The sequence below is a fragment of the Rattus norvegicus genome, chromosome 11 (genome assembly GCF_036323735.1).
Source record: "Rattus norvegicus strain BN/NHsdMcwi chromosome 11, GRCr8, whole genome shotgun sequence".
NCBI lineage: Eukaryota > Metazoa > Chordata > Mammalia > Rodentia > Muridae > Rattus > Rattus norvegicus.
The window spans coordinates 79,571,018-79,591,856 of record NC_086029.1 but is presented as its reverse complement, the minus strand read 5'-3'; the positions used below and the strand labels follow the sequence as shown (position 1 = coordinate 79,591,856).

At 41.9% G+C, this 20,839-nt stretch overlaps 1 protein-coding gene across 6 annotated transcripts in view; it reads left to right on the top strand.

Moving 5' to 3' along the window:
- Positions 1–20,839, top strand: part of Ccdc14 (coiled-coil domain containing 14) — a 35,862-nt gene that overhangs the window by 1,272 nt on the left and 13,751 nt on the right. For 3 of the 6 annotated variants that reach the window (NM_001427244.1, XM_039088918.2, XM_039088919.2), the window contains exons 2-9: positions 3,826–3,878; positions 4,911–4,983; positions 5,205–5,274; positions 5,363–5,482; positions 12,294–12,512; positions 12,626–12,717; positions 13,984–14,500; positions 17,068–17,209. In NM_001427244.1, coding sequence (NP_001414173.1) covers positions 3,826–3,878; positions 4,911–4,983; positions 5,205–5,274; positions 5,363–5,482; positions 12,294–12,512; positions 12,626–12,717; positions 13,984–14,500; positions 17,068–17,209 — 1,286 coding nt within the window. Of the gene's footprint in view, positions 1–3,825; positions 3,879–4,910; positions 4,984–5,204; positions 5,483–12,020; positions 12,145–12,293; positions 12,513–12,625; positions 12,718–13,983; positions 14,501–17,067; positions 17,210–20,839 lie in introns of all 6 variants that reach the window. The other 3 variants (XM_039088917.2, XM_039088916.2, XM_008768771.4) reach the window with 3 other exon arrangements.

Here is a 20,839-nt window from a genome sequence, read left to right as displayed (position 1 = left end):
CCTGGTGGGAATATAAATAGTATAGCGTCCTCAGAAAATAAGCCAAGCATGGCAGTGCACAACTGTAGTCCTAGTACCCAGGAACCTGAGGCAGGAGGATCATGAGCTTGAGGCCAGCTTGAATAACAGTGAGATCCTCATAAAACCAAACCATTTAAAGTGGAGCTGAGGTGACCCAGCCAGCTCCATTACTAGTATTTATTAAAAAGAATTGAAATCAAGATTTTTGAAGAGGTGTTTGCATTTACTTTCATTGCTGTGTTATTCACAATAGCTAAGACATAGAAACAACCTAAATGTCTGTGAGTGGATGGGTAAAGAAGTTCCGGTCCATACATCTAATAGAACATTATTCAGCCTTAAGGAAAGTCTGCCATGTGCACTAGCAGCTGTGAAGTTTGGGACTTACTTAGTGGGGACAGATGCTGCATGAGTTCACTTACCTGTGCCTGGAGTAGAGCAATTCAGAGAACACGGGGTTGCTACTTAGTAGGTATGTTTTAAGTGTATGGATGGACTCTAGGAATCGGGGAAGCATTGTACAACTTGTTAAGGTAGATGAGATGTTAAATATTTGTATGACATTCTTTATAAACGATAAGGAAAATGTAAAAAGCTGTTGAGTGTGGTTAAAACGTCCCAGCATCCAGCTGGAAGGAGCTCCCTCTGACTGACTCTCACGCACCTTGAGCATCCCGTTTTTAAAAGATGTAATTACTTTTCTGTGCGTTGGTGTTCTACCTGTATGTCTGCAAGGGTGCCAGATCCTCTGGTACTGGAGTTATAGACAGTTGGGAGCTAGCTTCTGTGTTGGTGCTGGGATTTAACTCAGGTCCTTTGGAAGAGCAACCAGGGCCCTTAAAATGCTGAGCCGGTCCTCTGGAAGAACAGCCCTTAACCTTAGCGCCATGTCTCCAGCTTAAGCATTCATTTTTTAAAACAAAATTTTAATAAACCTTATCATTAAAAACTCATTAATAGAAAACACCACAAATGAAAATCACCCAGACCCAAGGTCTATAGAACTCAGTGACCCTTTGTACAGTTAGAATAGCCACCCTGGAGCTGTGATGCTTCACACTGGATTTCATACTTTCATTGTTGAATAAATATTAATGCCCTTTTCCATCACGGAAAAATGGCATGGCAAGGAATCAGAACACAATTACCTTTCTCTCCTCTTGGGACTCATGCTCATCACCTACAGTCAGTCCTTCTTCATCCCCTAATGTTTATTCTTTCTTGATTTCTTTTTCCTCAGTGTATGCACCTGTACATTTGTTATAAGCACCAGTATTGATAATGGGTCACCCTCTTTAGAATAGGAATCAATGTGTTCACACTAGCCAATCAATAAGGATGAAGGAAAAGTCTTATTCTATTAGTTGAAAACCAGCTAATAAATGTAGAAGGAGTTGTGTAGTTACATAAGTCACCTTTTGATAAACCATAAACCAGGAACCATCAATGGATAGTTAGACTACTGAAAGAGGGTTTGAGGATATCCACATAGTGTCAGGATAGCTTTTAGAAAGATAAAAATGGTATGTTTGTTTGTTTGTTTTTAAGACAAGGTTTCTCTGTGTGGCAGCCTGGAACTTGTACTGTAGACTCAGACTCTGACTGTGAACTCAGAGATCTGCCTGTCTCTGCCTCTCCAGCTCTGGGATTAAAGGCGTGTACTACCATACCTGGCAAAAATAGAAATCTTTAATGACGAAAATCCTGGCAGACACCATCTGAAGTCACTGTATATCACCAGTAACAGACAAACCACCATCATTTGCCTGCTTGTATTGAGAATGACATATCTCTTGCTGTATTCTTGCCAGAAATACATAACCTGACTCTGTTCATGGGGAAACAGTCAATCTAAATATCAGAGAACCATATGCAGAATGATTAGCCTTTACTTTTTAATATGTCAAAGATATGGAACATAAAGACAGCCCAAGGTTAAAGGAGATTCCAGGTTAAAGGAGATTCGAGAACCATAACAATTAAGTGTACCACGTGATCCAGGATTGGACATGAATTAGTCCTTGTTTTTTCTATAAAGGACAAAATTGGGATAAGTATAATGTAAATCAGGTCTAGATTAGAGCATAATGCTAAAGTTTTCAATTTTTATAGCTATATTAGAGAATTTTGTTCTTAAGAAACATTTAGGAATATTATGATCCTGACCTATTTTGAAGTGGGCAGACAAAAAAATATTGCTGTCTATCTTTTTTGAGATTATGTATGTCAGACAAAACATTTTTGTTTTAGTATGATACTGTAAATTCATGACCCTTTTGTAAAGGTTTATTTTCTATAACATTATTTGGTGCAAAAATTCATAGTGTATGTGAGTGTGCGTGTACGTATCCAAATAGGGAAGAGTAAATAACATCAGGACATTTGTATTCACTGTGTAAAACTCTTGCTATGAAATAGTAACCATGTGAAGACTTGAATGAAACCAACATTGAGTGCACCTAGGAGTGGACTGAGGGGAAGATTGGGAGCTTTGATGTCTTAACACTTTCTTTTGAGTGGAGATTATATTTATCAGATACAGTTATTAAGATATAAGGCATATATGATATAAAGCTTCCCAATTGCCCTGCTCTGGAAGTCTCTCTCATCAGCTTCTCCAGATACCCGGTTTTCCTGCCTGAAGACAACTGTTTTCCTTCCAAGACACTGAGTGCATTTGAAGATGAACATCTTGTCTACATAAACGTCATCCAACCTTCTTTAGCTTTAAAATGCAGACTTAAAATTGTTGTTCAGGTTTAAAAGAATGAGAAACAGATGTAGATAAGCAGTTTTCAATGTACTAGTTTGGTCCTTCTAAGACATTGGACGATGACCAGAGGCACAAGGAAAGCTTATTTTTCAGGGCATGTGCATGGGTACGGTGACCTCGGAATATGTGTGTGCAGGTCAGGGGTTGATTATCTTCCTCTAACACCCTACACTTCAGTTTTTGAGACACGATCTCTGACTGAACCTGGAGCTCTCCACTGTTTTGGCTAGATTGGCTGCCTAGTAATTCTAGGATCCAGGGTCTTCACCCTCCACTCCATTGCTGGGGTTCTATACAGGGGCCCTCAAGGCTGACTTTTATGTAAATGCTGAGAATGGGAAGGTTCCTCGTCCTTGAGCAGCAGTCAGTTTACCCACTGAGCCATCTCCCTGGCTTTGTGCATGTATGCTGGACAAGCACTCTTCCATAGAACTGTCTTCCCATCACCATTGTCCTGTTCTTGAATTACATGCATCAGAAATTGGAGACTTTAGACCATGTCGAAGGATTGAGTATAGTCCAATTATAATGGTAATAGGTCCTTTCAGCTTAAAACAATGTGGCAGGATTTTTATTTTATTTTATTTTTTACAGATGTAAGAAAGACTAAGGAACATATACATATGTTGCCTCTTACACTGCATGTAGAACATATTTATTATAGAAGAGTTAAATTATAGTTGTGGATTTTAAAAGTCCTTCTGATTTATAAAGAGTAAATGGCATGCTACATACATGGAATGGAATATTCAGCCTCATAGAAGAAAGGAAGCTTTGGTTTATGCCACAGAATGGATGGCGGTTAAAGATACTATGCTAGTCACAGAAGGACAGAAGTTCCATTTAGTAGTGGTTTCTAATGTAGTCAGATGTTTGGAAAGTAGAAATAGTTTCCAGGGCAGGAAGACAAGGGAATGAAAACTTAATGTGTTGCTTTGGATGTGTGAAAAAGACCGTGCTATTGCAGCCATGCAGGATGTCAGTCTAATGGAACAATAACTTCATATCTTCTGTAACATATTATGTCACAGGTGATACCTTCAGGAAGGCAACCCGGATCGAAGTTACCAAATGGAAAGAAAGGGTGAGTGCGTCTCCAAGTTTCCAAGTCCAGGAAATCTGAACTTAGATTAAGGCAAATTTGCAGGTCCGAGGGCTTGACCATATTTGCCTACCTCAGGAGAATAAGTGGGCTCTGCCTCCACAAGTAGTTGGGTATCGTGCAGATTATAAATCCTTAGTGATAAGTCAGAGTCACCATAGTCTATCAGTGTCACATTAAGGAGAGAAAAGCACTTCTCTGGAGTTGTGTTCCACAAAGAGTGAGTCCAGCCTTGAATTCTCTACTTCATGTTCCCTGGGTCCTCCAGCCTCTCAGTCTGTTTTATGAATCTGAATCTGTGTCTGCCTGAAGGCCGCCTTGTGTGTTCCTATGGTGTGTCTGTGTGTGAACACGAGGACTTTGCTCTGTCTTTATTGAACAGCACTAGACTCTTTAATAGGGTTTTACAAGGACTTACGTCACGCCAACTGAGCTAGACAGCAAACTTGACCAGCATATATCTATAATGGTTGCTCCCAACCTTTACATGACGGACTCTAGGACTTGCTTTCAGGTCTGTGTTTATGTCTTTAGCAGATGACGCCATGCATTACTCTGGGTCAGGGACATGGCAGAATTACGTGAGGTTGCATCTGTGCGTTAGCTAAGGCTGAAACCTGTGATTACCTGGAAATGTAAGGCAGGTAGTGTGGTCCTTACATTCGTCTCTTTAGTCAGGCTAAGCAAACAGTTTGGGATAGCAAAAATGTGGCAAAAAAAAAAAAGAGAGCAGTCTTAGTCTTCTGTGACGTCAAGGTGTATAATTCTCTACAGTGAGGACCAGCAAAAGTTCCAGTCCCTTAGACTGTAAGAGACTGTCCTGTCCCCACCCGCGTCATTCCAGCCTAGTCACTGTTTAGTGCTTAGTAGTCCTCATAATCTCCAGCTTGTCCTATCCACATCACATGTGGATAGATGAGTTTTCTAATCTTTGCTGGAAAGGAAATGATTGTTTACATATTTTGGAAAAAAACACTTGCAAATTTTTTTAAGGATATCAACTTTGTTTTCTAGGACCCACGTGAGAAAAGTAGCACATTTTAACGTAGATCCTGCCTGTCCTGCTTATTCTGATTCAGAAAGTCAGGTAAGGGCAAAGCGACTGAACGCAATATGCTATTTTAATTGGACCTCAGGTAAAAGCTAAGAATGGGACTACAGTGCCAAAGTAAAGTGGGATTTGCACCAAGGACGTATATATGCTGCCCGTGCTTTAAGATATGTTTCTACAGTGATAAGTTGCTTATAGAGAAATGTGTTTGAAGAGGCATGGTGTAGTTTTCTCTCTAAGCATCTTTCTTCCTACAGACGGACACTGTTCAGGGACTTGACAGTTGTGCTTCTTTGCTGCGGGACATTTTGAAAAATGAAGATTCAGGTTTTATTTTTTAAAGTTCTTTGTTGATCATCTTTTATCAATAAGCTAGTTCTTCATGTTTGCAGACCTTTCTTTTTATTATTAACAGGTTCAGAAGTAGTATATTCAGAAAATAGATCCAATTCTAAACCTTTAGAAGGCAGAAAGAACAGATCTAAAAAGAAAGGACCTGAAAAACATGTTCCTACAGTGGTCCGGAAGGAAATATGTAAGTGTCTTCCCATATTTACTTAAAGCTAGTTCGTGTGTGTGTGTGTGTGTGTGTGTGTATGTATATATATATGTGTGTGTGTGTGTGTGTGTGTGTGTGCGTGTGTGTGTGCGTGCGCGCGCGCGTGTGTTTACACACACATACCGGAGGTCAAGTCAGTACCAACCAGGTGTCTTACACTATTTGTTGAGACAACGTCTCTTTACTGAACGTGAAGCTAGAGTAGTTGGCCAAGAAGCTAGGGTCTGTCTGTCTCTGTTTCTCTAGTTCTGGGGATACAGACATGTACCACTCTGCTGAACTTCATACATGCGTATTGGGAATTCGAATCATAATTATTTTTTAAGATTTATTTATTTATTATATATGAGTACGCTGTAGCTGTCTTCAGACACACCAGAAGAGGGCACCAGATCTCATTATAGATGATTGTGAGCCACCATGTGGTTGCTGAGAATTGAACTCATGACCTCTGGAAAAGCAGCCAGTGCTCTTAACCACTAAGCTATCTCTCCAGCCCCAAATTATAATTATTTTAAATTTAACTTGTATGTATATATTCTAAGTTAGTTAAACAATAAACTTATTGAACTACAGTTAGGATATAGGACAAAAAAAATCTGCCAATGGTTGACACTGATTGTGTCCAAAGACAGGATGGGGTATGATTTCATGGTTAACCTTGCTGAAAATTAAGTGAAGTGATTCAGGAACTAGTTTAAAACAAGTTTTGAGAATACTGTCTTTTAAAGGCCTATCACACTATACTGTTCAAAATGAAGTTGAAACAGTTTACACTATGAACTCCATTCTTAAATTAACATGGAATTGTACATATTTATGGGTACAGTGTGATGACTTCACACATATACAGTGCATAGCAATCAAATCAGATTACAATGGGAATTCTGGGTGAATCCGCTCATCCAGCTCTTCAGATGGGCCAGAAGCATCAGTCAGTACTTAGGGTGTGCTTACATTTTACACAGGGGGTAAAGTTTAAAACATAACAAAACAAGCAAAACACCTCGAAGTGGAGATGGAAAGACTGACATTGCCATTCCACATGATCATTAGTTAAGAGGGTGAAGGCGAGAAAAGCAGGTCCCTTCATTTCTCCATCTTGGAGACAAATCACCTTCTACCATGTTTGCCTGTACTGCTCAGGAGGGTAGCGCTAGCCCCTGTGTGCCTACTGATCCCTTGAAATAGGACTAGTGCAGCTAGTGTGTGATAATGTAAGTCTGTCTTTCCTTTATCCAGCCCCTGCTCCTGCAATGACAACTCGGGGACTAATTGGTCATTAATTAATGCCTAGGCCTTAAGCTGTGGCTCATTCCCTGACGAGCTTGTAACTTAGGTAACCCATTCTAACTATTCTATCTTCCACATGGTTAGTTACCGTTCCTCAGCCTCACGTACCAAGTCCAAGGCGAATCTACGCCTAACTCCATCCTGAGTTCGTCTACCTGCTGTTAGTTAGCTCTCCTTCAGTCCCCATCTGCTTCTTCCTCAGCATGCGGCTCTCGAATCCCCAGTGCCTCTCTATTTCCCAGAATCCTCCCCTCCTGCCAGTGTCTCACCTCCTGCCTCAGCTCCTTGGCCATGGCTTTTTTATCGACAGGTGCTGCTTATTAGAGATCCCTGCACCAGTGGGCTGAATGTGTGTGTGTGTGTGTGTGTGTGTGTGTGTGTGTGTGTGTGTTCACATCAGTGAGGCTGTGTAATGTGTGTGTGTGTGTGTGTTCACATCAGTGAGGCTGTGTAATGTGTGTGTGTGTGTGTGTTCACATCAGTGAGGCTGTGTAATGTGTGTGTGTGTGTGTATGTGTTCACATCAGTGAGGCTGTGTAATGTGTGTGTGTGTGTGTGTGTTCACATCAGTGAGGCTGTGTAATGTGTGTGTGTGTGTGTGTGTTCACATCAGTGAGGCTGTGTAATGTGTGTGTGTGTGTGTGTTCACATCAGTGAGGCTGTGTAATGTGTGTGTGTGTGTGTGTGTTCACATCAGTGAGGCTGGGTAATGTGTGTGTGTGTGTGTGTGTTCACATCAGTGAGGCTGTGTAATGTGTGTGTGTGTGTGTGTTCACATCAGTGAGGCTGTGTAATGTGTGTGTGTGTGTATGTTCACATCAGTGAGGCTGTGTAATGTGTGTGTGTGTGTGTGTGTGTGTGTTCACATCAGTGAGGCTGTGTAATGTGTGTGTGTGTGTGTGTTCACATCAGTGAGGCTGTGTACCCATGTGCATACACTTTTGTTTCTCCTTATTCACTCCCTACCTTTATTTTTCGTACGGAACCGGAAGCTTATGGATTTAGCTAGGCCAGCCGGCCGGTCAACTCCACGGATCCGTCTGTTCTCTCTCCCCTTTGCTTGGGTTAGGAACCATACTGCCTGTCAGTCCTTGCCAGCTTCTGGGCATCCAACTCAGATTCTTGTGCTTGAGACGGCAGGTACTTTACTGACTGGGCTATTTTTTCTAACCCCTAGGCTTAAATTTTAATTAATTTAATAAATTTGAAACCTGATATCCAACCATAAAACCGAGATTTTTGGAGTACTTTCGGTGTGTAAATCTCTTTTAACTATAAATTATATTTAGTCTAAATAGAGATGGAATGTTTCTGATAAAAATTTAGCATCTGTTTTTGGGTACACTGTAAATATATGCTGGATTTTGAAGATTTAATACAAAAAGTGTTTTAGTTCTGGCCTTACACAGTGAAATGTTAGTACTGTTGTTATATTTACTTATTTATTTTTGTGGTGTTGGGGATCAGGCTCAGGGCTTTCAATGTGCTGGACAAGAGCTCTACTGTTGAGCTGCAGCCCCACTCTGGCTACACGTAAATAAAACATGAGAAGTAAGTCGTCCTTTTAACTTTTGATGCGACTAATTAGAATTTTAAATTACATATATTGCTTATACTATGTTTCTGTTGGACAGCATCAGTCTTAACTAGGGTCGGTACCATACAGCCAGTTGTGTTTTTAGAAATGATATCTAGGGGCTGGGGATTTAGCTCAGTGGTAGAGCGCTTACCTAGGAAGCGCAAGGCCCTGGGTTCGGTCCCCAGTTCCGAAAAAAAGAACCAAAAAAAAAAAAAGAAATGATATCTAGTTTTACTTTATAACTAAAGTTTTGTTAGAACCTACTGTTTATATATTTCCCTGCTCTTGTACTACGGTGGCACTGAGTAGTTGTGACAGAGACAAAGTTTGCTCATAAGCCTGAAATGCTTACTCTCTGGCCTTTTAAGAAAGAATCCTGTATGGAGTTTGTTAATTTATGTGGGACGGTGACATCTGCTGGCCGAGGCAGGACATTGTGTATCTAGCTTGATACATATTGCAGAAAGAAGGCTGGTGAACTAGTGGGTTGAGAACTTAGGCCTGTGAACCTGGACTCAGAACTCCTCCTTTAGATAATTCTTAAGGAACCAGGAGAAGTCTGAAATGAGAGACCTAGAGGACAAAACTATGCCTGTGACTGTGATCTCCTGGGTATCATCTTAGACTTCAGAGTTAATAGTTTTATAGGATATTGTTCTATTTTCTTTATTGTGAATTCATTTTTAATAAAAACTGATACAGGACATGTATTAGCCGGTTTTGCAGCTCATCTGATAAAATGATCTGTTACTGCTCTGGGTCTCCACCATCTCAGAGGGATCATGTTTACAAGTACATTTCTGAGACAAGAGTTATTAAAGTGGAGTATTTACTCCTGGTCAGTTTGCCACTGTTCAGCGACACAACGCTGCTGAGTTTTTGCTGTGTGCTACATGCTGTTCTAAGACGTTGCCAAGTGTTACCTACAGTTCAGCAATCTTTAGAAGTTGGTGATTTTTATTTGCATTTTACTCCATCTTTGTATTTAATAGCAATGAGATTATGCAAAGCAAAAAGACAAGTACAGTATTATTGACTGACTTTTAACTCTGTGACCAAAGTGTTGCGGGGATGGACTGAAGGAATGACAGGGAAATTGAAGGAGTGAGTGGGGACCTCTATGGGAGGGAGTGACTGGCAGCATCAAGCAAACTTACTTTTCTGCTCTCAAAACTAAAGGGTACAGCAGCCTATCCTGGAGGTGTCCATAGGGTGAAGAAACGATAGATAGGAAGGTAGAGAGACCGGTGATTACCCTGCCCCTCCTATAAAGGAAGAAATGGCCTCTCCAATCCTGTGTGCATGTGCACATGGCAGAAGCTGACACTGGCTGTCTTCCTCCCCATGCCTCATCTTACTCATTGATGTCCTGGGACTCGAACCCAAGGCTTCACACGTGCAGCACAGATATTCTGCCTTCCATCTTGTTTGTTGAGATTCATCTTTTCACAGTCCAGAGTTTGCTCTCCCAGCTGGACTGACCAGCTGATTGGTGAGCTCAGGGGAGCCTCTTGTCTCTCTTGCTCTCCTGGTCTGGGTTCACAGATGCCCATGGCTGTGCCAGGGTTTTTAAATGGGTGCCTGAGTGACAAACACCTGACTAACCCATCATCCCAACCCTCGGGTTCTGTCTTAGAATCCTGTCAGGCCTAGAGCGTAGTCCTAAGAGTCACATTCACCTTCTAATAGTGTTTCCCAAAAATGAAACCTTGGGCTCTCCATACCCCCAGTAATGCCCATCAGAATTTACAGATTCATTTTCAAGGTCATGTGTAAACATCAAACTCCTCACATTGTCAGACTGCTTCTGGGCTTGTTTAACTGTTGAAGGCACTCTCAAATCCACCAGTTGATTGTTCTGCTCTTGGTAGACTGCTCTAGTTTTCTTGGATGTTGTCCCAGAAGGTCTCACTTGGTTTGGGGGCTTTTCCGTGGACTTCAGTGGGACAATGGCTATGAGCTGTGTGTTCCTGAAAGTTGGATCAGAGACGACAGCATGTTCTTTTCACCTTCATAGGAATATCTTTGTTTCCGGGTGAGTCTTAGGTCGCATGGCCCTCCATGCTCAGGCATTGCCTGAGACTGGCTTTTTCAGCAGCACATACACTTTTCACAAGAAAACTGGTTTTGAAGACTCACTGCTGTGAAAGTCTGCTGCATAGCACCCAAAAGACAGGCTGGGCTTCTTCCCAAGAAAGACAGGGACAGGGCCTGCAATGGCTGTGCCTGCCTCCCATAGTGCTTGGATCTATTGGGTGACTGGCCATGCAGATGGAGTAGGTGTGTTTTTTCTGGAAGACTGTGGGATATCTGAATCCATTTTTATAAGGACTTTGTCATCTTACCTAAGTTTCCTGTAGAAGCAACAATATGTTAGAATAGGAATCAGACCTCAAAGTCTCCTAGCCAACCCTAAAACCACTCTGCTCCAAGGAAGCAGTGTTCTTTTAATCACCAATTTTCTAATAAGGAAAAGGTAAGGAAAGGTCAGACAAATCCTCAAGGCTACTCAGCCAGTTCGTGCACATTCTAGTGTGTGTCCTTTAGCAGTCGTAAAGCTCACGGAACTGTGTCAGCCTGTATTTGGTTTTGTAGGTGCTGCCCCAAGCTGCTTTTCTTTTTTTTTTTTTTTTTTTTTTTTTTTTTTTTTTTTTTTTTTTTTTTTTGGTTCTTTTTTTCGGAGCTGGGGACCGAACCCAGGGCCTTGTGCTTCCTAGGTAAGCGCTCTACCACTGAGCTAAATCCCCAGCCCCCCAAGCTGCTTTTCAAAGTCCATTTTGTAACCTGATAATTTATGCTCTACCAGATCCTCTCCCTTTGTTAATCCTGTTTAGCAAACATTTGGGAAGAGGAATCTTCTTAGACAGGGAAATAGAATCCAGATGTTTTTATACCAGTTATTGAACAGTGCCATATCAAACCCTTTTTCATTCTCTAGCTTATTAATACCAGGCACATACACTAGTGAGGTTTTTAATAAGGAAGCCTAAGAAGTACTCCTGCCCAAGGACCACTGGACATCCACGGGAGGCCTGGCCTTTTTTTGAAGAGAAACAGAGGAGATGGAGGTGGAGGTAGGGGAAAGGGCTGGGAGAAAAGGAGGTGCAGGCTTAGAGTTTCCAAAACCCACTTTAATAAGGAAGGGTTCTTAAACACTTCAACCTCGACGTTTGGCCCACCTACCAGAGGAAGGGGAAAGAAAGGTTAATAGAAAATAGGGGATGAGGACCTGTTTAGAAATAGTTCTTTGGGGCAATTACAGTCTTCACTGTCAGGACATCAGCAGTCTAGTCCAAAACACCAAACATGAACCAGAAGCAGTGGCTTGATCCAGAAGAAACTGAGGCTCTGCAGAATGGCACGAGTCCACAGAAGCAGCAAGAAGCAACTGGAACAAGAAGTTCTGTGGTGCGTGTCTACACTGGCCTCAAGTGGATAAAACATTTGAGTTGAGAATAATAGAGTTGGAAATGTAGGTGGTGGTCAGATCTGGGAATGATTAACACTAGGTTAAGATTGTTTTCTTCATGATTTTTGATTGTCCACTGTTCTCACTGTTTGACCTTTTTTCTTTTTTTTAACTATGAAAACATAGAAAGTTACAAAGTGTTTTGCCTTTCCTATTCTGTTTTCCACTGACAGGAACAGGACAAGGGACCAGGTGAAAGAGTTTAGTGAACGTTAGTGGTAGCGCACTCCACATGCAGGTGCTGGAACCGAAAGGGAGATTTTCCAAGTAGCACTTACTGGAGATCTTAAGGAATAGGTACAGATGAATTTTAACTGGAGAAACTTAATTCATTAATTACTTTCAAAAGAAATTGGGATGATTTTCTTCTGGGAGCTACAGTAAAGATATTAGGGTAAAGTTGTTAAAGATTTATATTTAAGAATCATTTCCTTTTTCCACATTAGTATCATCAGAAAATAAGAGATGGATGCCTAATGAAACTTCTACTGGAAGTGACATAGCGCAGCATTGGTCAGTACAAGATCATTACAGAATGTACTCACCGATAATATACCAAGCCCTCTGTGAGCATGTGCAGACTCAAATGTCACTGATGAATAGCTTCGCTTCAAAACATGGCCCCAATGGAAGGCCTGCTGTGTGCCATACTGGGTCTAATTCAGGTTAGTTCCTACCATAGTCTCAGAATGCTGAATGTGAACTCTGATTAAATTACTTTGCAATTACATAAACACTGTAAGATGTGAATGATGCTTCTTTCCTTTTAATTCCGTAGACTCTCAGGCAATGTCACATTCTGGTTTTGGCTGGTCTTCCGCTTCGGTCTGGCCCCCTCAGCAGCCATCCTGCCATCTAACAGTCCACTCTGTGGGTATATATAGTTTGTTACTAAAGTAACAGCTTGCTTAGAGAAATTGTCATCTTAGCAGTGTACTGAATTTATTGATCAAATATAATAGGATATAAAACCAATTTCATAACTTTTTGTAGTAAAAAGCTTTAACTCTTAAGAAGAGTAGTGAGAAAGAGAAAGAGAAGAAATCATGAGAAAAAGAAATCACGCTTTGCGCCCTCCCAAGTACAGCCAGTACCCTGGTAAAGTGTGTTTTCACTCAGTTAACTGTGAGTTTTCTTCTCTGTTCGTAAATACTTTTTCTCTAAAATAAGAGCTTTGTTATACACCGTTATATGCTGCTTTTTCACTTAATACAATAGTATGTATGACTGTTTTCTTGATTTATGCCTTTTATATGGTTAGCTGTACTTTGTGAGTATTTCTCTCTAAAGACAAATATGTCTGAGCTAAGTTGTATAGTAAAACCACCAGTCTCTGATTTGACTTTGAACTAACAGCTAGTTTTATTACTATAATATTCATATACACTTTATATATACACATACATTTTTATTTCTGTGGTCCTAAAAATTGAACCCAGCACCCCACACATACTACCCCTGGGCTCCATCCCTAGCTGAATATATTTTTATCAAATCTCTGTGTGGTTTTTAAATAAAATACTTTGGTTTTGTGTGGGGATTTTGCCTGCATATATGCCTGTGCACACATGCATGACATCATTGGATCCCCAGAAACTGGACTTGTGAGCAGCCATGTAGGTGCTGGGAGCTGAACCCAGGTCCTCTGCAGGAGTAACAAGTCCTAACAAATGAGCCATCCTTCTAGCCTCTGAGCTTGCTGCTTTTTTTTTTTTTTTTTTTTTTCCGGAGCTGAGGACCGAACCCAGGACCTTGCGCTTGCTAGGCAAGCGCTCTATAACTGAGCTAAATCCCCAACCCCCTGAGCTTGCTTCTTAAAATGTTTCTCAAAATGAAAATGTTTGTTGGAGTCCAAATGTGGACTAATTTCTGGTGTATTTAGAGCATGTGTGGTATTTGTAAACAGTCTATTTTCATCACGGCCTAATGTTCCCACATTGCAGAGTGATCTACTTAAGCTCTGAAAAACTAGTCTTTGTTGTGTAGTGAAAAGGACCAGCTTGCTTGTAAGCTGAAAATATCCAAACTTGGTTTGTAGTCATAGCAAATTATGTTCTAATATTAATTCATTCGTGTTTTTATAGTCTTAGAAATATCTGTTCATACCTTTGAAGGCTTACTCTTTTCCTGCTTTAGGAAGTTCAGACTGATGATGATAACCAGTTTGACTCACAGGGTCAGACAACCCCTGTGCGGCACCGTGATGCTCCCAGGACTTTATCCAGCATCCATCCTGGAGTTGCACATGGCCCTCCCCACTCTGATGGTGCCGCTGCTTCAAAGATTCAGCAGCTGAATCTTGGGAGTTGGGTTCTGCCACAACAGAGAGCTCCTAAGGAAGCAGAGCTACCGAAGCGTTTCCAAACACACGTGTCTCTGTTTCCAGCTCATGGAAAAGACGCTCTCTCGGACAGTCAGGCACACCCAAGTCCCTCTCACTTACCGCCAGTCTTCTTGGCCACTAATGAAGAGAAATGTGCCAGAGAACAAATTGGAGAGGCCACAAATGAAGGAAAGTATTTAAGCATCCATGAGCAAGATGCAAAGCTCGCCAAGAATGTGCAGCAGGCAGAAAACGTGAGCCAGACTGCTGAGAAAGTCAGAATTGCCAAGTGCTTGCTGGGAGAGCTCAAGGCCCTGACCGAAGAACAAGGTAGCCAAGCACTTGATGGTTCTTCTGTCGTCTGCACTGCTTGATAGCAGTGTGGTGGTTTCTAAATGTCATTCGGGTGTCACTGACTGAGCAGCAGTGTCCAGAGTGTGTCACAGAACTGTGTCTTGACCCCGTAAGGAAGAGTTCTGTTGTCGTCCTAGGTTTTAAGGCTTTTGTTTCTTTCTTGCGACACGGTTTCATGTGGATTACTTCCAGCTTACCCTGCAGCTGCTGCTACTGTTGGATCCCTCTTCTTCCTCCCAGGATGACTTTTTTGTTTAACAAAGATGTCGATTTACTTCTGTTGTTTAATAACTAGCTGTTACTTTGTTCAACATATTCCAACTTGTGTAACAACACAAACCACTTACTAGTTCTTAGTTTATGTTTACTATTTTTCTCTTAAATCAAGGAAAAGATCTTTGAGCCAAATTACTGTTTTGGGGTGCATGCTTGCGTGCCTGCACGTGTTTTGAAGTATGGAGTTTGCTTGGAATGAATTACAGATCAGTCTATGTCACCTTAGAAAGCACGGGCGGGAGAGATGGCTCAGCGGTTAACAGCACTGGCCGCTCTTCCAGAGGTCCTGAGTTCAATTCCCAGCAACCACATGGTGGCTCACAACCATCTGTAATGGGATCCGATGCCCTCCTCTGGTGTGTCTGAAAACAGCTACAGTGTACTCATAAATAAAATAAATAATTCTTTAAAAAAAATGAAAGAAAGCACAGTAGTTGATTATGGAACTAATGGAATAGCTGCCATTTATAGGCTAACACATACACAGATTTCTAAAATCCTTGTAAATACTGCACAGTTAAGCCATAGGTTAAGTATTAAAATTCCTGTGTTAAGATTTTCAAATTAGGCAGTTTTTTGTTCGTTTGTTTTTGTTTTGTTTATTTTTTTGACATAGGCACTCACTGTATAGCTCTGGCTAGCCTGAATCTTGCTTTGTAGGTCAGGCTGGACTTGAACTCACAGAAAACCACCAAGTCCTGGGAATAAAGATAGGAACCACCACACCTGGCCCTTTCTTTTCTTTCACCCAAATCTTCAATCACGGCAGCAGCAGTGGCAGCAGTGGTACAGTGTCAGGTGTCCTGAGTGCCCCCTTGGCCCAGCACTGTGCTGTACTCTCTTAGGTGGCTTTTCCTGAGTCTCACGGCACTCTTGTGATTGCCTCCATTTCAGATGAGGAATGCGAGTGAGTTTTGGATGATAGCATCTCATTCTAATCCCAGCAGCCTCGTGAGGGACCTTCTTTAGTTCTGTTGAACTATGAAGAAGCCTTGGCTAAAGGAAAGAAGTCATTGAAACGTTGGCCAAAGAATAAAAAATAAAAACTATTGAGGAGGAAGGGCTAAAGTCAAAAACTAGGGTGCAGGCTGGTGACTGATCCTAGGAAATGACAGCAGAGCTTTCCTGTTGCTAAGTCCAGGCTTCCAGCCTTCTCACCACAGAAATTAACAGAGGAGGCGAGGCAACGTGTATCCATGCAATCATTTTAGCTGTTGTACTGTGCATACATAATTCAGAACATGGTAGACACAAGAAGTCATGCAATCTTTATGCAGTTTGACTAAGGTCAAAGCTCTTAAAACTGAGCCAGCCATGCACCTTTGGAACCGTGAGCAGACCTGCTTTCTAGAGAGAGGATCACGCCGTGGCTGGACATAGTTGTTCACTGTGCACGCCCTTCCCATCAGTGTTCAGTACTGTGGAAGCGAGCACACCCGCATGTACGTGACTGTACTCGCATGTTTGATGGGACAGAGGGGACAATAAAAGAATACTTACTTGCTCACTCCCAGTCATAGCTGCTCTCCACTGTTAGTAACAAAAGGTAGAGGTCAGCTGGGTCACATTGGTTGTACTTTATCAAGTTAAATAATGAAGTCTTAGAAAGTCCACATTCAGTATTTTGCCAAATGAATCACCTAAAATGAACTATAGTTTTTGTTTTTGTTTTTCAAGACACATTTTTTTTTTCTGTGTAGCCCTGGCTGACTTGGAACTCACTCTCTAACCAGACAGACTGGCCTTAAACTCAGAGATCCCCCTGCCTCTGCCCCACCTCCACCCCTCACCTCCACCCGCTACCTTCACGCCCCAGTCCTTGCTGGCTGCTGGGATCAAAAGGCGTGTGCCACCACCAAGTGATGATGAAGTATATGTTTAGATGCAGGATCAAAGTAAAGTAACCAGTTATGGGAAACTTGCACAGCAATCATTGAGTCCTCATAGAGCTTTGATAAGTGACAACTAGGAGATATGTATAGGCTGTTTCCCACTTCACTTAGCTAAAAAAAAAAAAAAAAAAAAAAATCACTAAATACAATAATTTTTGGATTTAAGATTAATTTTTTTTTACTCAGTTTAACAGTTCCTTAGAATTGTTCTAAGTAAATACAGACAGCAAGATAAAGAAACATGGAATGTGTATAATAATGAGTAATGATGTTGAAATCTGTAATGAGTGCATATTATCTATAAAGACTCTTAGTAGTTCATGCCAGTAATCTTGTCGATTTAAAATACTGATTGTACTCAGTTTTCTTTTGTAGAGGACTCAGAAGTTCAGAGATTGCTAACAGAAGTAGAGGCGTGCATATCTGGACTTTCAGCAGTGAGTGGCCACATAAATGTGGAAGTTGAAATAGCCCTGGCCCTGCAGCCGTTGAGAAGTGAGAACGCTCAGTTGCGGAGGTAAGACCTGCTCTCTGGGTGTTTGTCTGTAGATAAAGATACTCCACAGCCAGAGCACAGATGCCGAGGAGACGGATTTCAGCCTCCCAGGATCTATGCCTTTCCATCCCCATTTTCTGAAGGTTTCAGTCTTCAACTTTCCATTATTTCTGCCCACTAGGACGTATGTTCTCCCACCCGTTTTACCTCTGTTGTCCCCTGTTAGCATGTACGTTGGAGGATAGGCCTGCTGTAGGTAGTCACTGTGTCAATCTAAGTCATTTTACAATAACAAACATCTGAGTCTTAGGAAAAGTGTATTCTTCCTTCCTCCAAGACCATCATGGGTCACTGAAGCCCCTTTTTCTTCCTGGCCTAGAATCTAGGATTCCTTTTACTTTAAGAAGCCACTGTCTCAGTATGTTTTCCAGGAAGTGACGAGGACAGGGAATGTGAATGGAATAAGCTCACATGTCTTGGACCAGAAGTCATTTTGTGATCTAGAACCTAAAACAAGTCAAATGCTCCCTCCTGACACAGATACCTGGAACATGGCATCAGGGAAGGGACCCTGCTATGAGTGAGCTGAGTGCTGGCAGCCCTACCGTGCTTAGACACAGGACACTTACTTAAAGTCTTTTTAGTCCTATTAGCTTGCTGGAGTTATATTCTTAACTTGTTTAAGAAAGCTTGAAACCAGGGAGGCAACTGTGAAATGTAAGGGAGTCCCCCATCTATTATCAATAGTGACTTAAAAGCGTTGAGTGTTTCTGTGATGACCACCGAAGAGTATCATCCAGGATCCGTCGATGTACTTCACGCTGGAGACCATGTTCAGGTGCTTCTCAGCTCTGCACTGTAACTGCCCTGTTCTCGCCAGCACAGATGGGACTTGCAGGGACGTGCACACATTTTTTTTTAAGAAACCTGGAAACAGTAAAGAAGGATTCCCAGTTGGAGAATAGTTAAATCCATGGGTCTGGAGCCTACAGAGAAGACACCTAGTAAGGCTTACTTGCTTAGGATCAAGAGATCTCATTGTGTATAGAATTGTGGGCTTAAGTTCTAATAATACTGTCATCAGTTCTAATCTGAGGGGTTCCAAACACTAAAATCAGAAATAAGTGATTCGGAGTGAGCAGCAGCCCCCCTCACATTGACTGCGCGTCCGCAGCACTGTTCTTCGTGCGCCATCACTTGAGCCCTCCCAGGAGCTCCAGTGCCGTCCTCATGTGGGGAGGAGGGGGAAGAGAGCAAGGCTCAGAAAGTTACCTGATTTGCTCAGAGTTGTATATTTAGGAATTGAGGGTGTCAAGACTTAACCTCCAAAGTGATTTGATTTTAGAGCCCCAATCTTAGCTGCAGGCTTCTGCAGTAACTCCATGGGGGAGTAGAGACTTGACTTAGGGATCAGTCTTCAGGTGTATTTGCACCCTGTTACTTAAAGGAATAATAATCAAATAATTGGTTTGTTACGCATACTAGAACCTAGTCTGAGACTAGTCTCATCTTAGCATGACCAGCATGGAGATACCATGGCTCTCATTTCCCTTGCTCGGAACGTCTTAGCATTGCTGTAGGAGTTCCTTATAAGCCACTCCCGAGAAGGAGGCTTGTGCTTCATTCGGCACCGGCTGTTTTTAATTTTTCTAAGGGTCCTATCTTAATTGGCATCCACTTCTCTGGAATTGACAGTAGAACTTTTTAGCCTTCTGACCTTAGGCAGAAAAGATCGTATAACAGTACCACCACTGTCGTTTACTTGACCTTTTCAAGGATAAAAATTACTGAAAAATGAAGAACTTGTTGGATATGTTTCTTTGGATAGAATGGGGCTTCCAGTAGCAATGTGGGGATTTTGTGCTATTTTTATCTTTATTTGGAAAGAATCATTCATAAACTTCACTATAAATAAAAACCAGAATGTGTAGGCTTATTTAGAAGTGATTTTCATTTTTGTTCTTTATAGACATTTGTAAACTACATTTTTAATGAGAAAACTGATCCTTTCCCTCCTTACCCAACCCCCCACAACTTGAAGTTTATCGCCATCTTGTGGCAAAAAGAAAAACTGCTAGGTGCGTTGCTTCTAATGTACTTTGGGCATTTTGAAATGTCCGTAACTTATGCGGTACTTGAAACACAGTTGTCTCCATTTATTCTGCCTGTTCACAGCCCACAAGATACCTGTAATCTGTAATACCTTGTTGAATTTAACTATAGAAGCCCCTAGTACACCCCATAGTATCCTGGATGGTGGTTCAGAATAGAACCGTTAGCTCGTAGCAAGAATCAGCCGTCTAGAGAGTGCCTTACTATATATACGATAACTTAGAACTTATGACCACTTCCTGATTTCCGATCAAATATAAGCTTAACAGAGTCCAGGCAGCACAAGTGTTTGAGAGCAAATGTGTACAGTTGAGGACGCCATTACGTTTGTCTTATCTTTTTGACAGATGGTAGAATAGTAGTACCTCCTAGAGAAGAGAATTTTCTGATCGTCCTCTCTGCATTTTCTTTGTCGTTAGGAGACATGGTAGAAGAACCAATGACTTAGAATTGACTCTGGTGCCTGGACGTCTAGGACATAAGAAAAAGATCCAAGCTAGAAGCATAGATTTGAGATTTTGAACCCATTTTTACAGAGCTTTTACTGTGGATCTGTCCTCGAAGACACTGCAGAAGGCAGCAGCTAAATACAAGCAATTTGTCATTAGAATATGACTGATGATCACCAAGGAGGCGTAGAGCCCACGCCAGTACAGGGAAGAACTAAAGGGAAATCCTGTTCTAAGGAGGAGCAGTAAGGGAAGTAGCAGGGAAGCTAAGGCACAAGCCACAGACAGGACAGATGATAGGGAGACTGTAGGTAACAAACAAATGCATGGCAAGGACAGAGACAGGTGAAGAAAGTCACCTTCCCCAGTGTTCCAGGGTCTCTAGTAGGCTCTGGGAGGAGAAGGAGTGAGACACTTACAAAAGGAAAAGAGGACAGGGAGAAGAAAAGTGAGCTAGGAAGGCTCGGAGATTAAAAGAGAAAATGGTAGCAGTGACAGCTCCATTAGAAATACACAAGGCCATTAACAGGCAGGTGTGAAGCCACACAAGCGTGGGTCATGCGAAGAGTGAAGAGTTATATTAGTTTTGGGCTTTTGCTTTCTTCCATTTTAGTTATTACTGAATTAATTGTTCAGCATCTTCTAGCCTTATTTTTGTTTTCCAAACGCTTTACATTTTGTGTCCTAAAGTTATCCCCCTACCCCCTGGTGCATGTGTGGTGGGGGGCTCTGGAATGAATCCTGGGGCTTTACATATATTCTGCAAGCTCTCTGATTTACACACCAAGCTCAAAAATGGTGTTTTCAGGGCTCTGAGAGGAGGCTTTGTGGTTAAAAGTGCTTCGTGCACACGCGTAAGCATCTGCATTTACAGCTCCAGCATGTTCATGGGCCTAGTGGCCCCAAGTCTGGAAGGCAGAAGGGAGATGTGTGGGGCAAGCTGCTAACTGGACTAACCGAATCCATGAACTCCAAGTTCAGGGAGGACCCCTCCTCATCACATAGAGACTGTTAGGGGACGGTACCCATCAGGAACCTCTGGCTTCAACACGTACACTCACACTGTGGGTGCACGGGTACATACGAATTA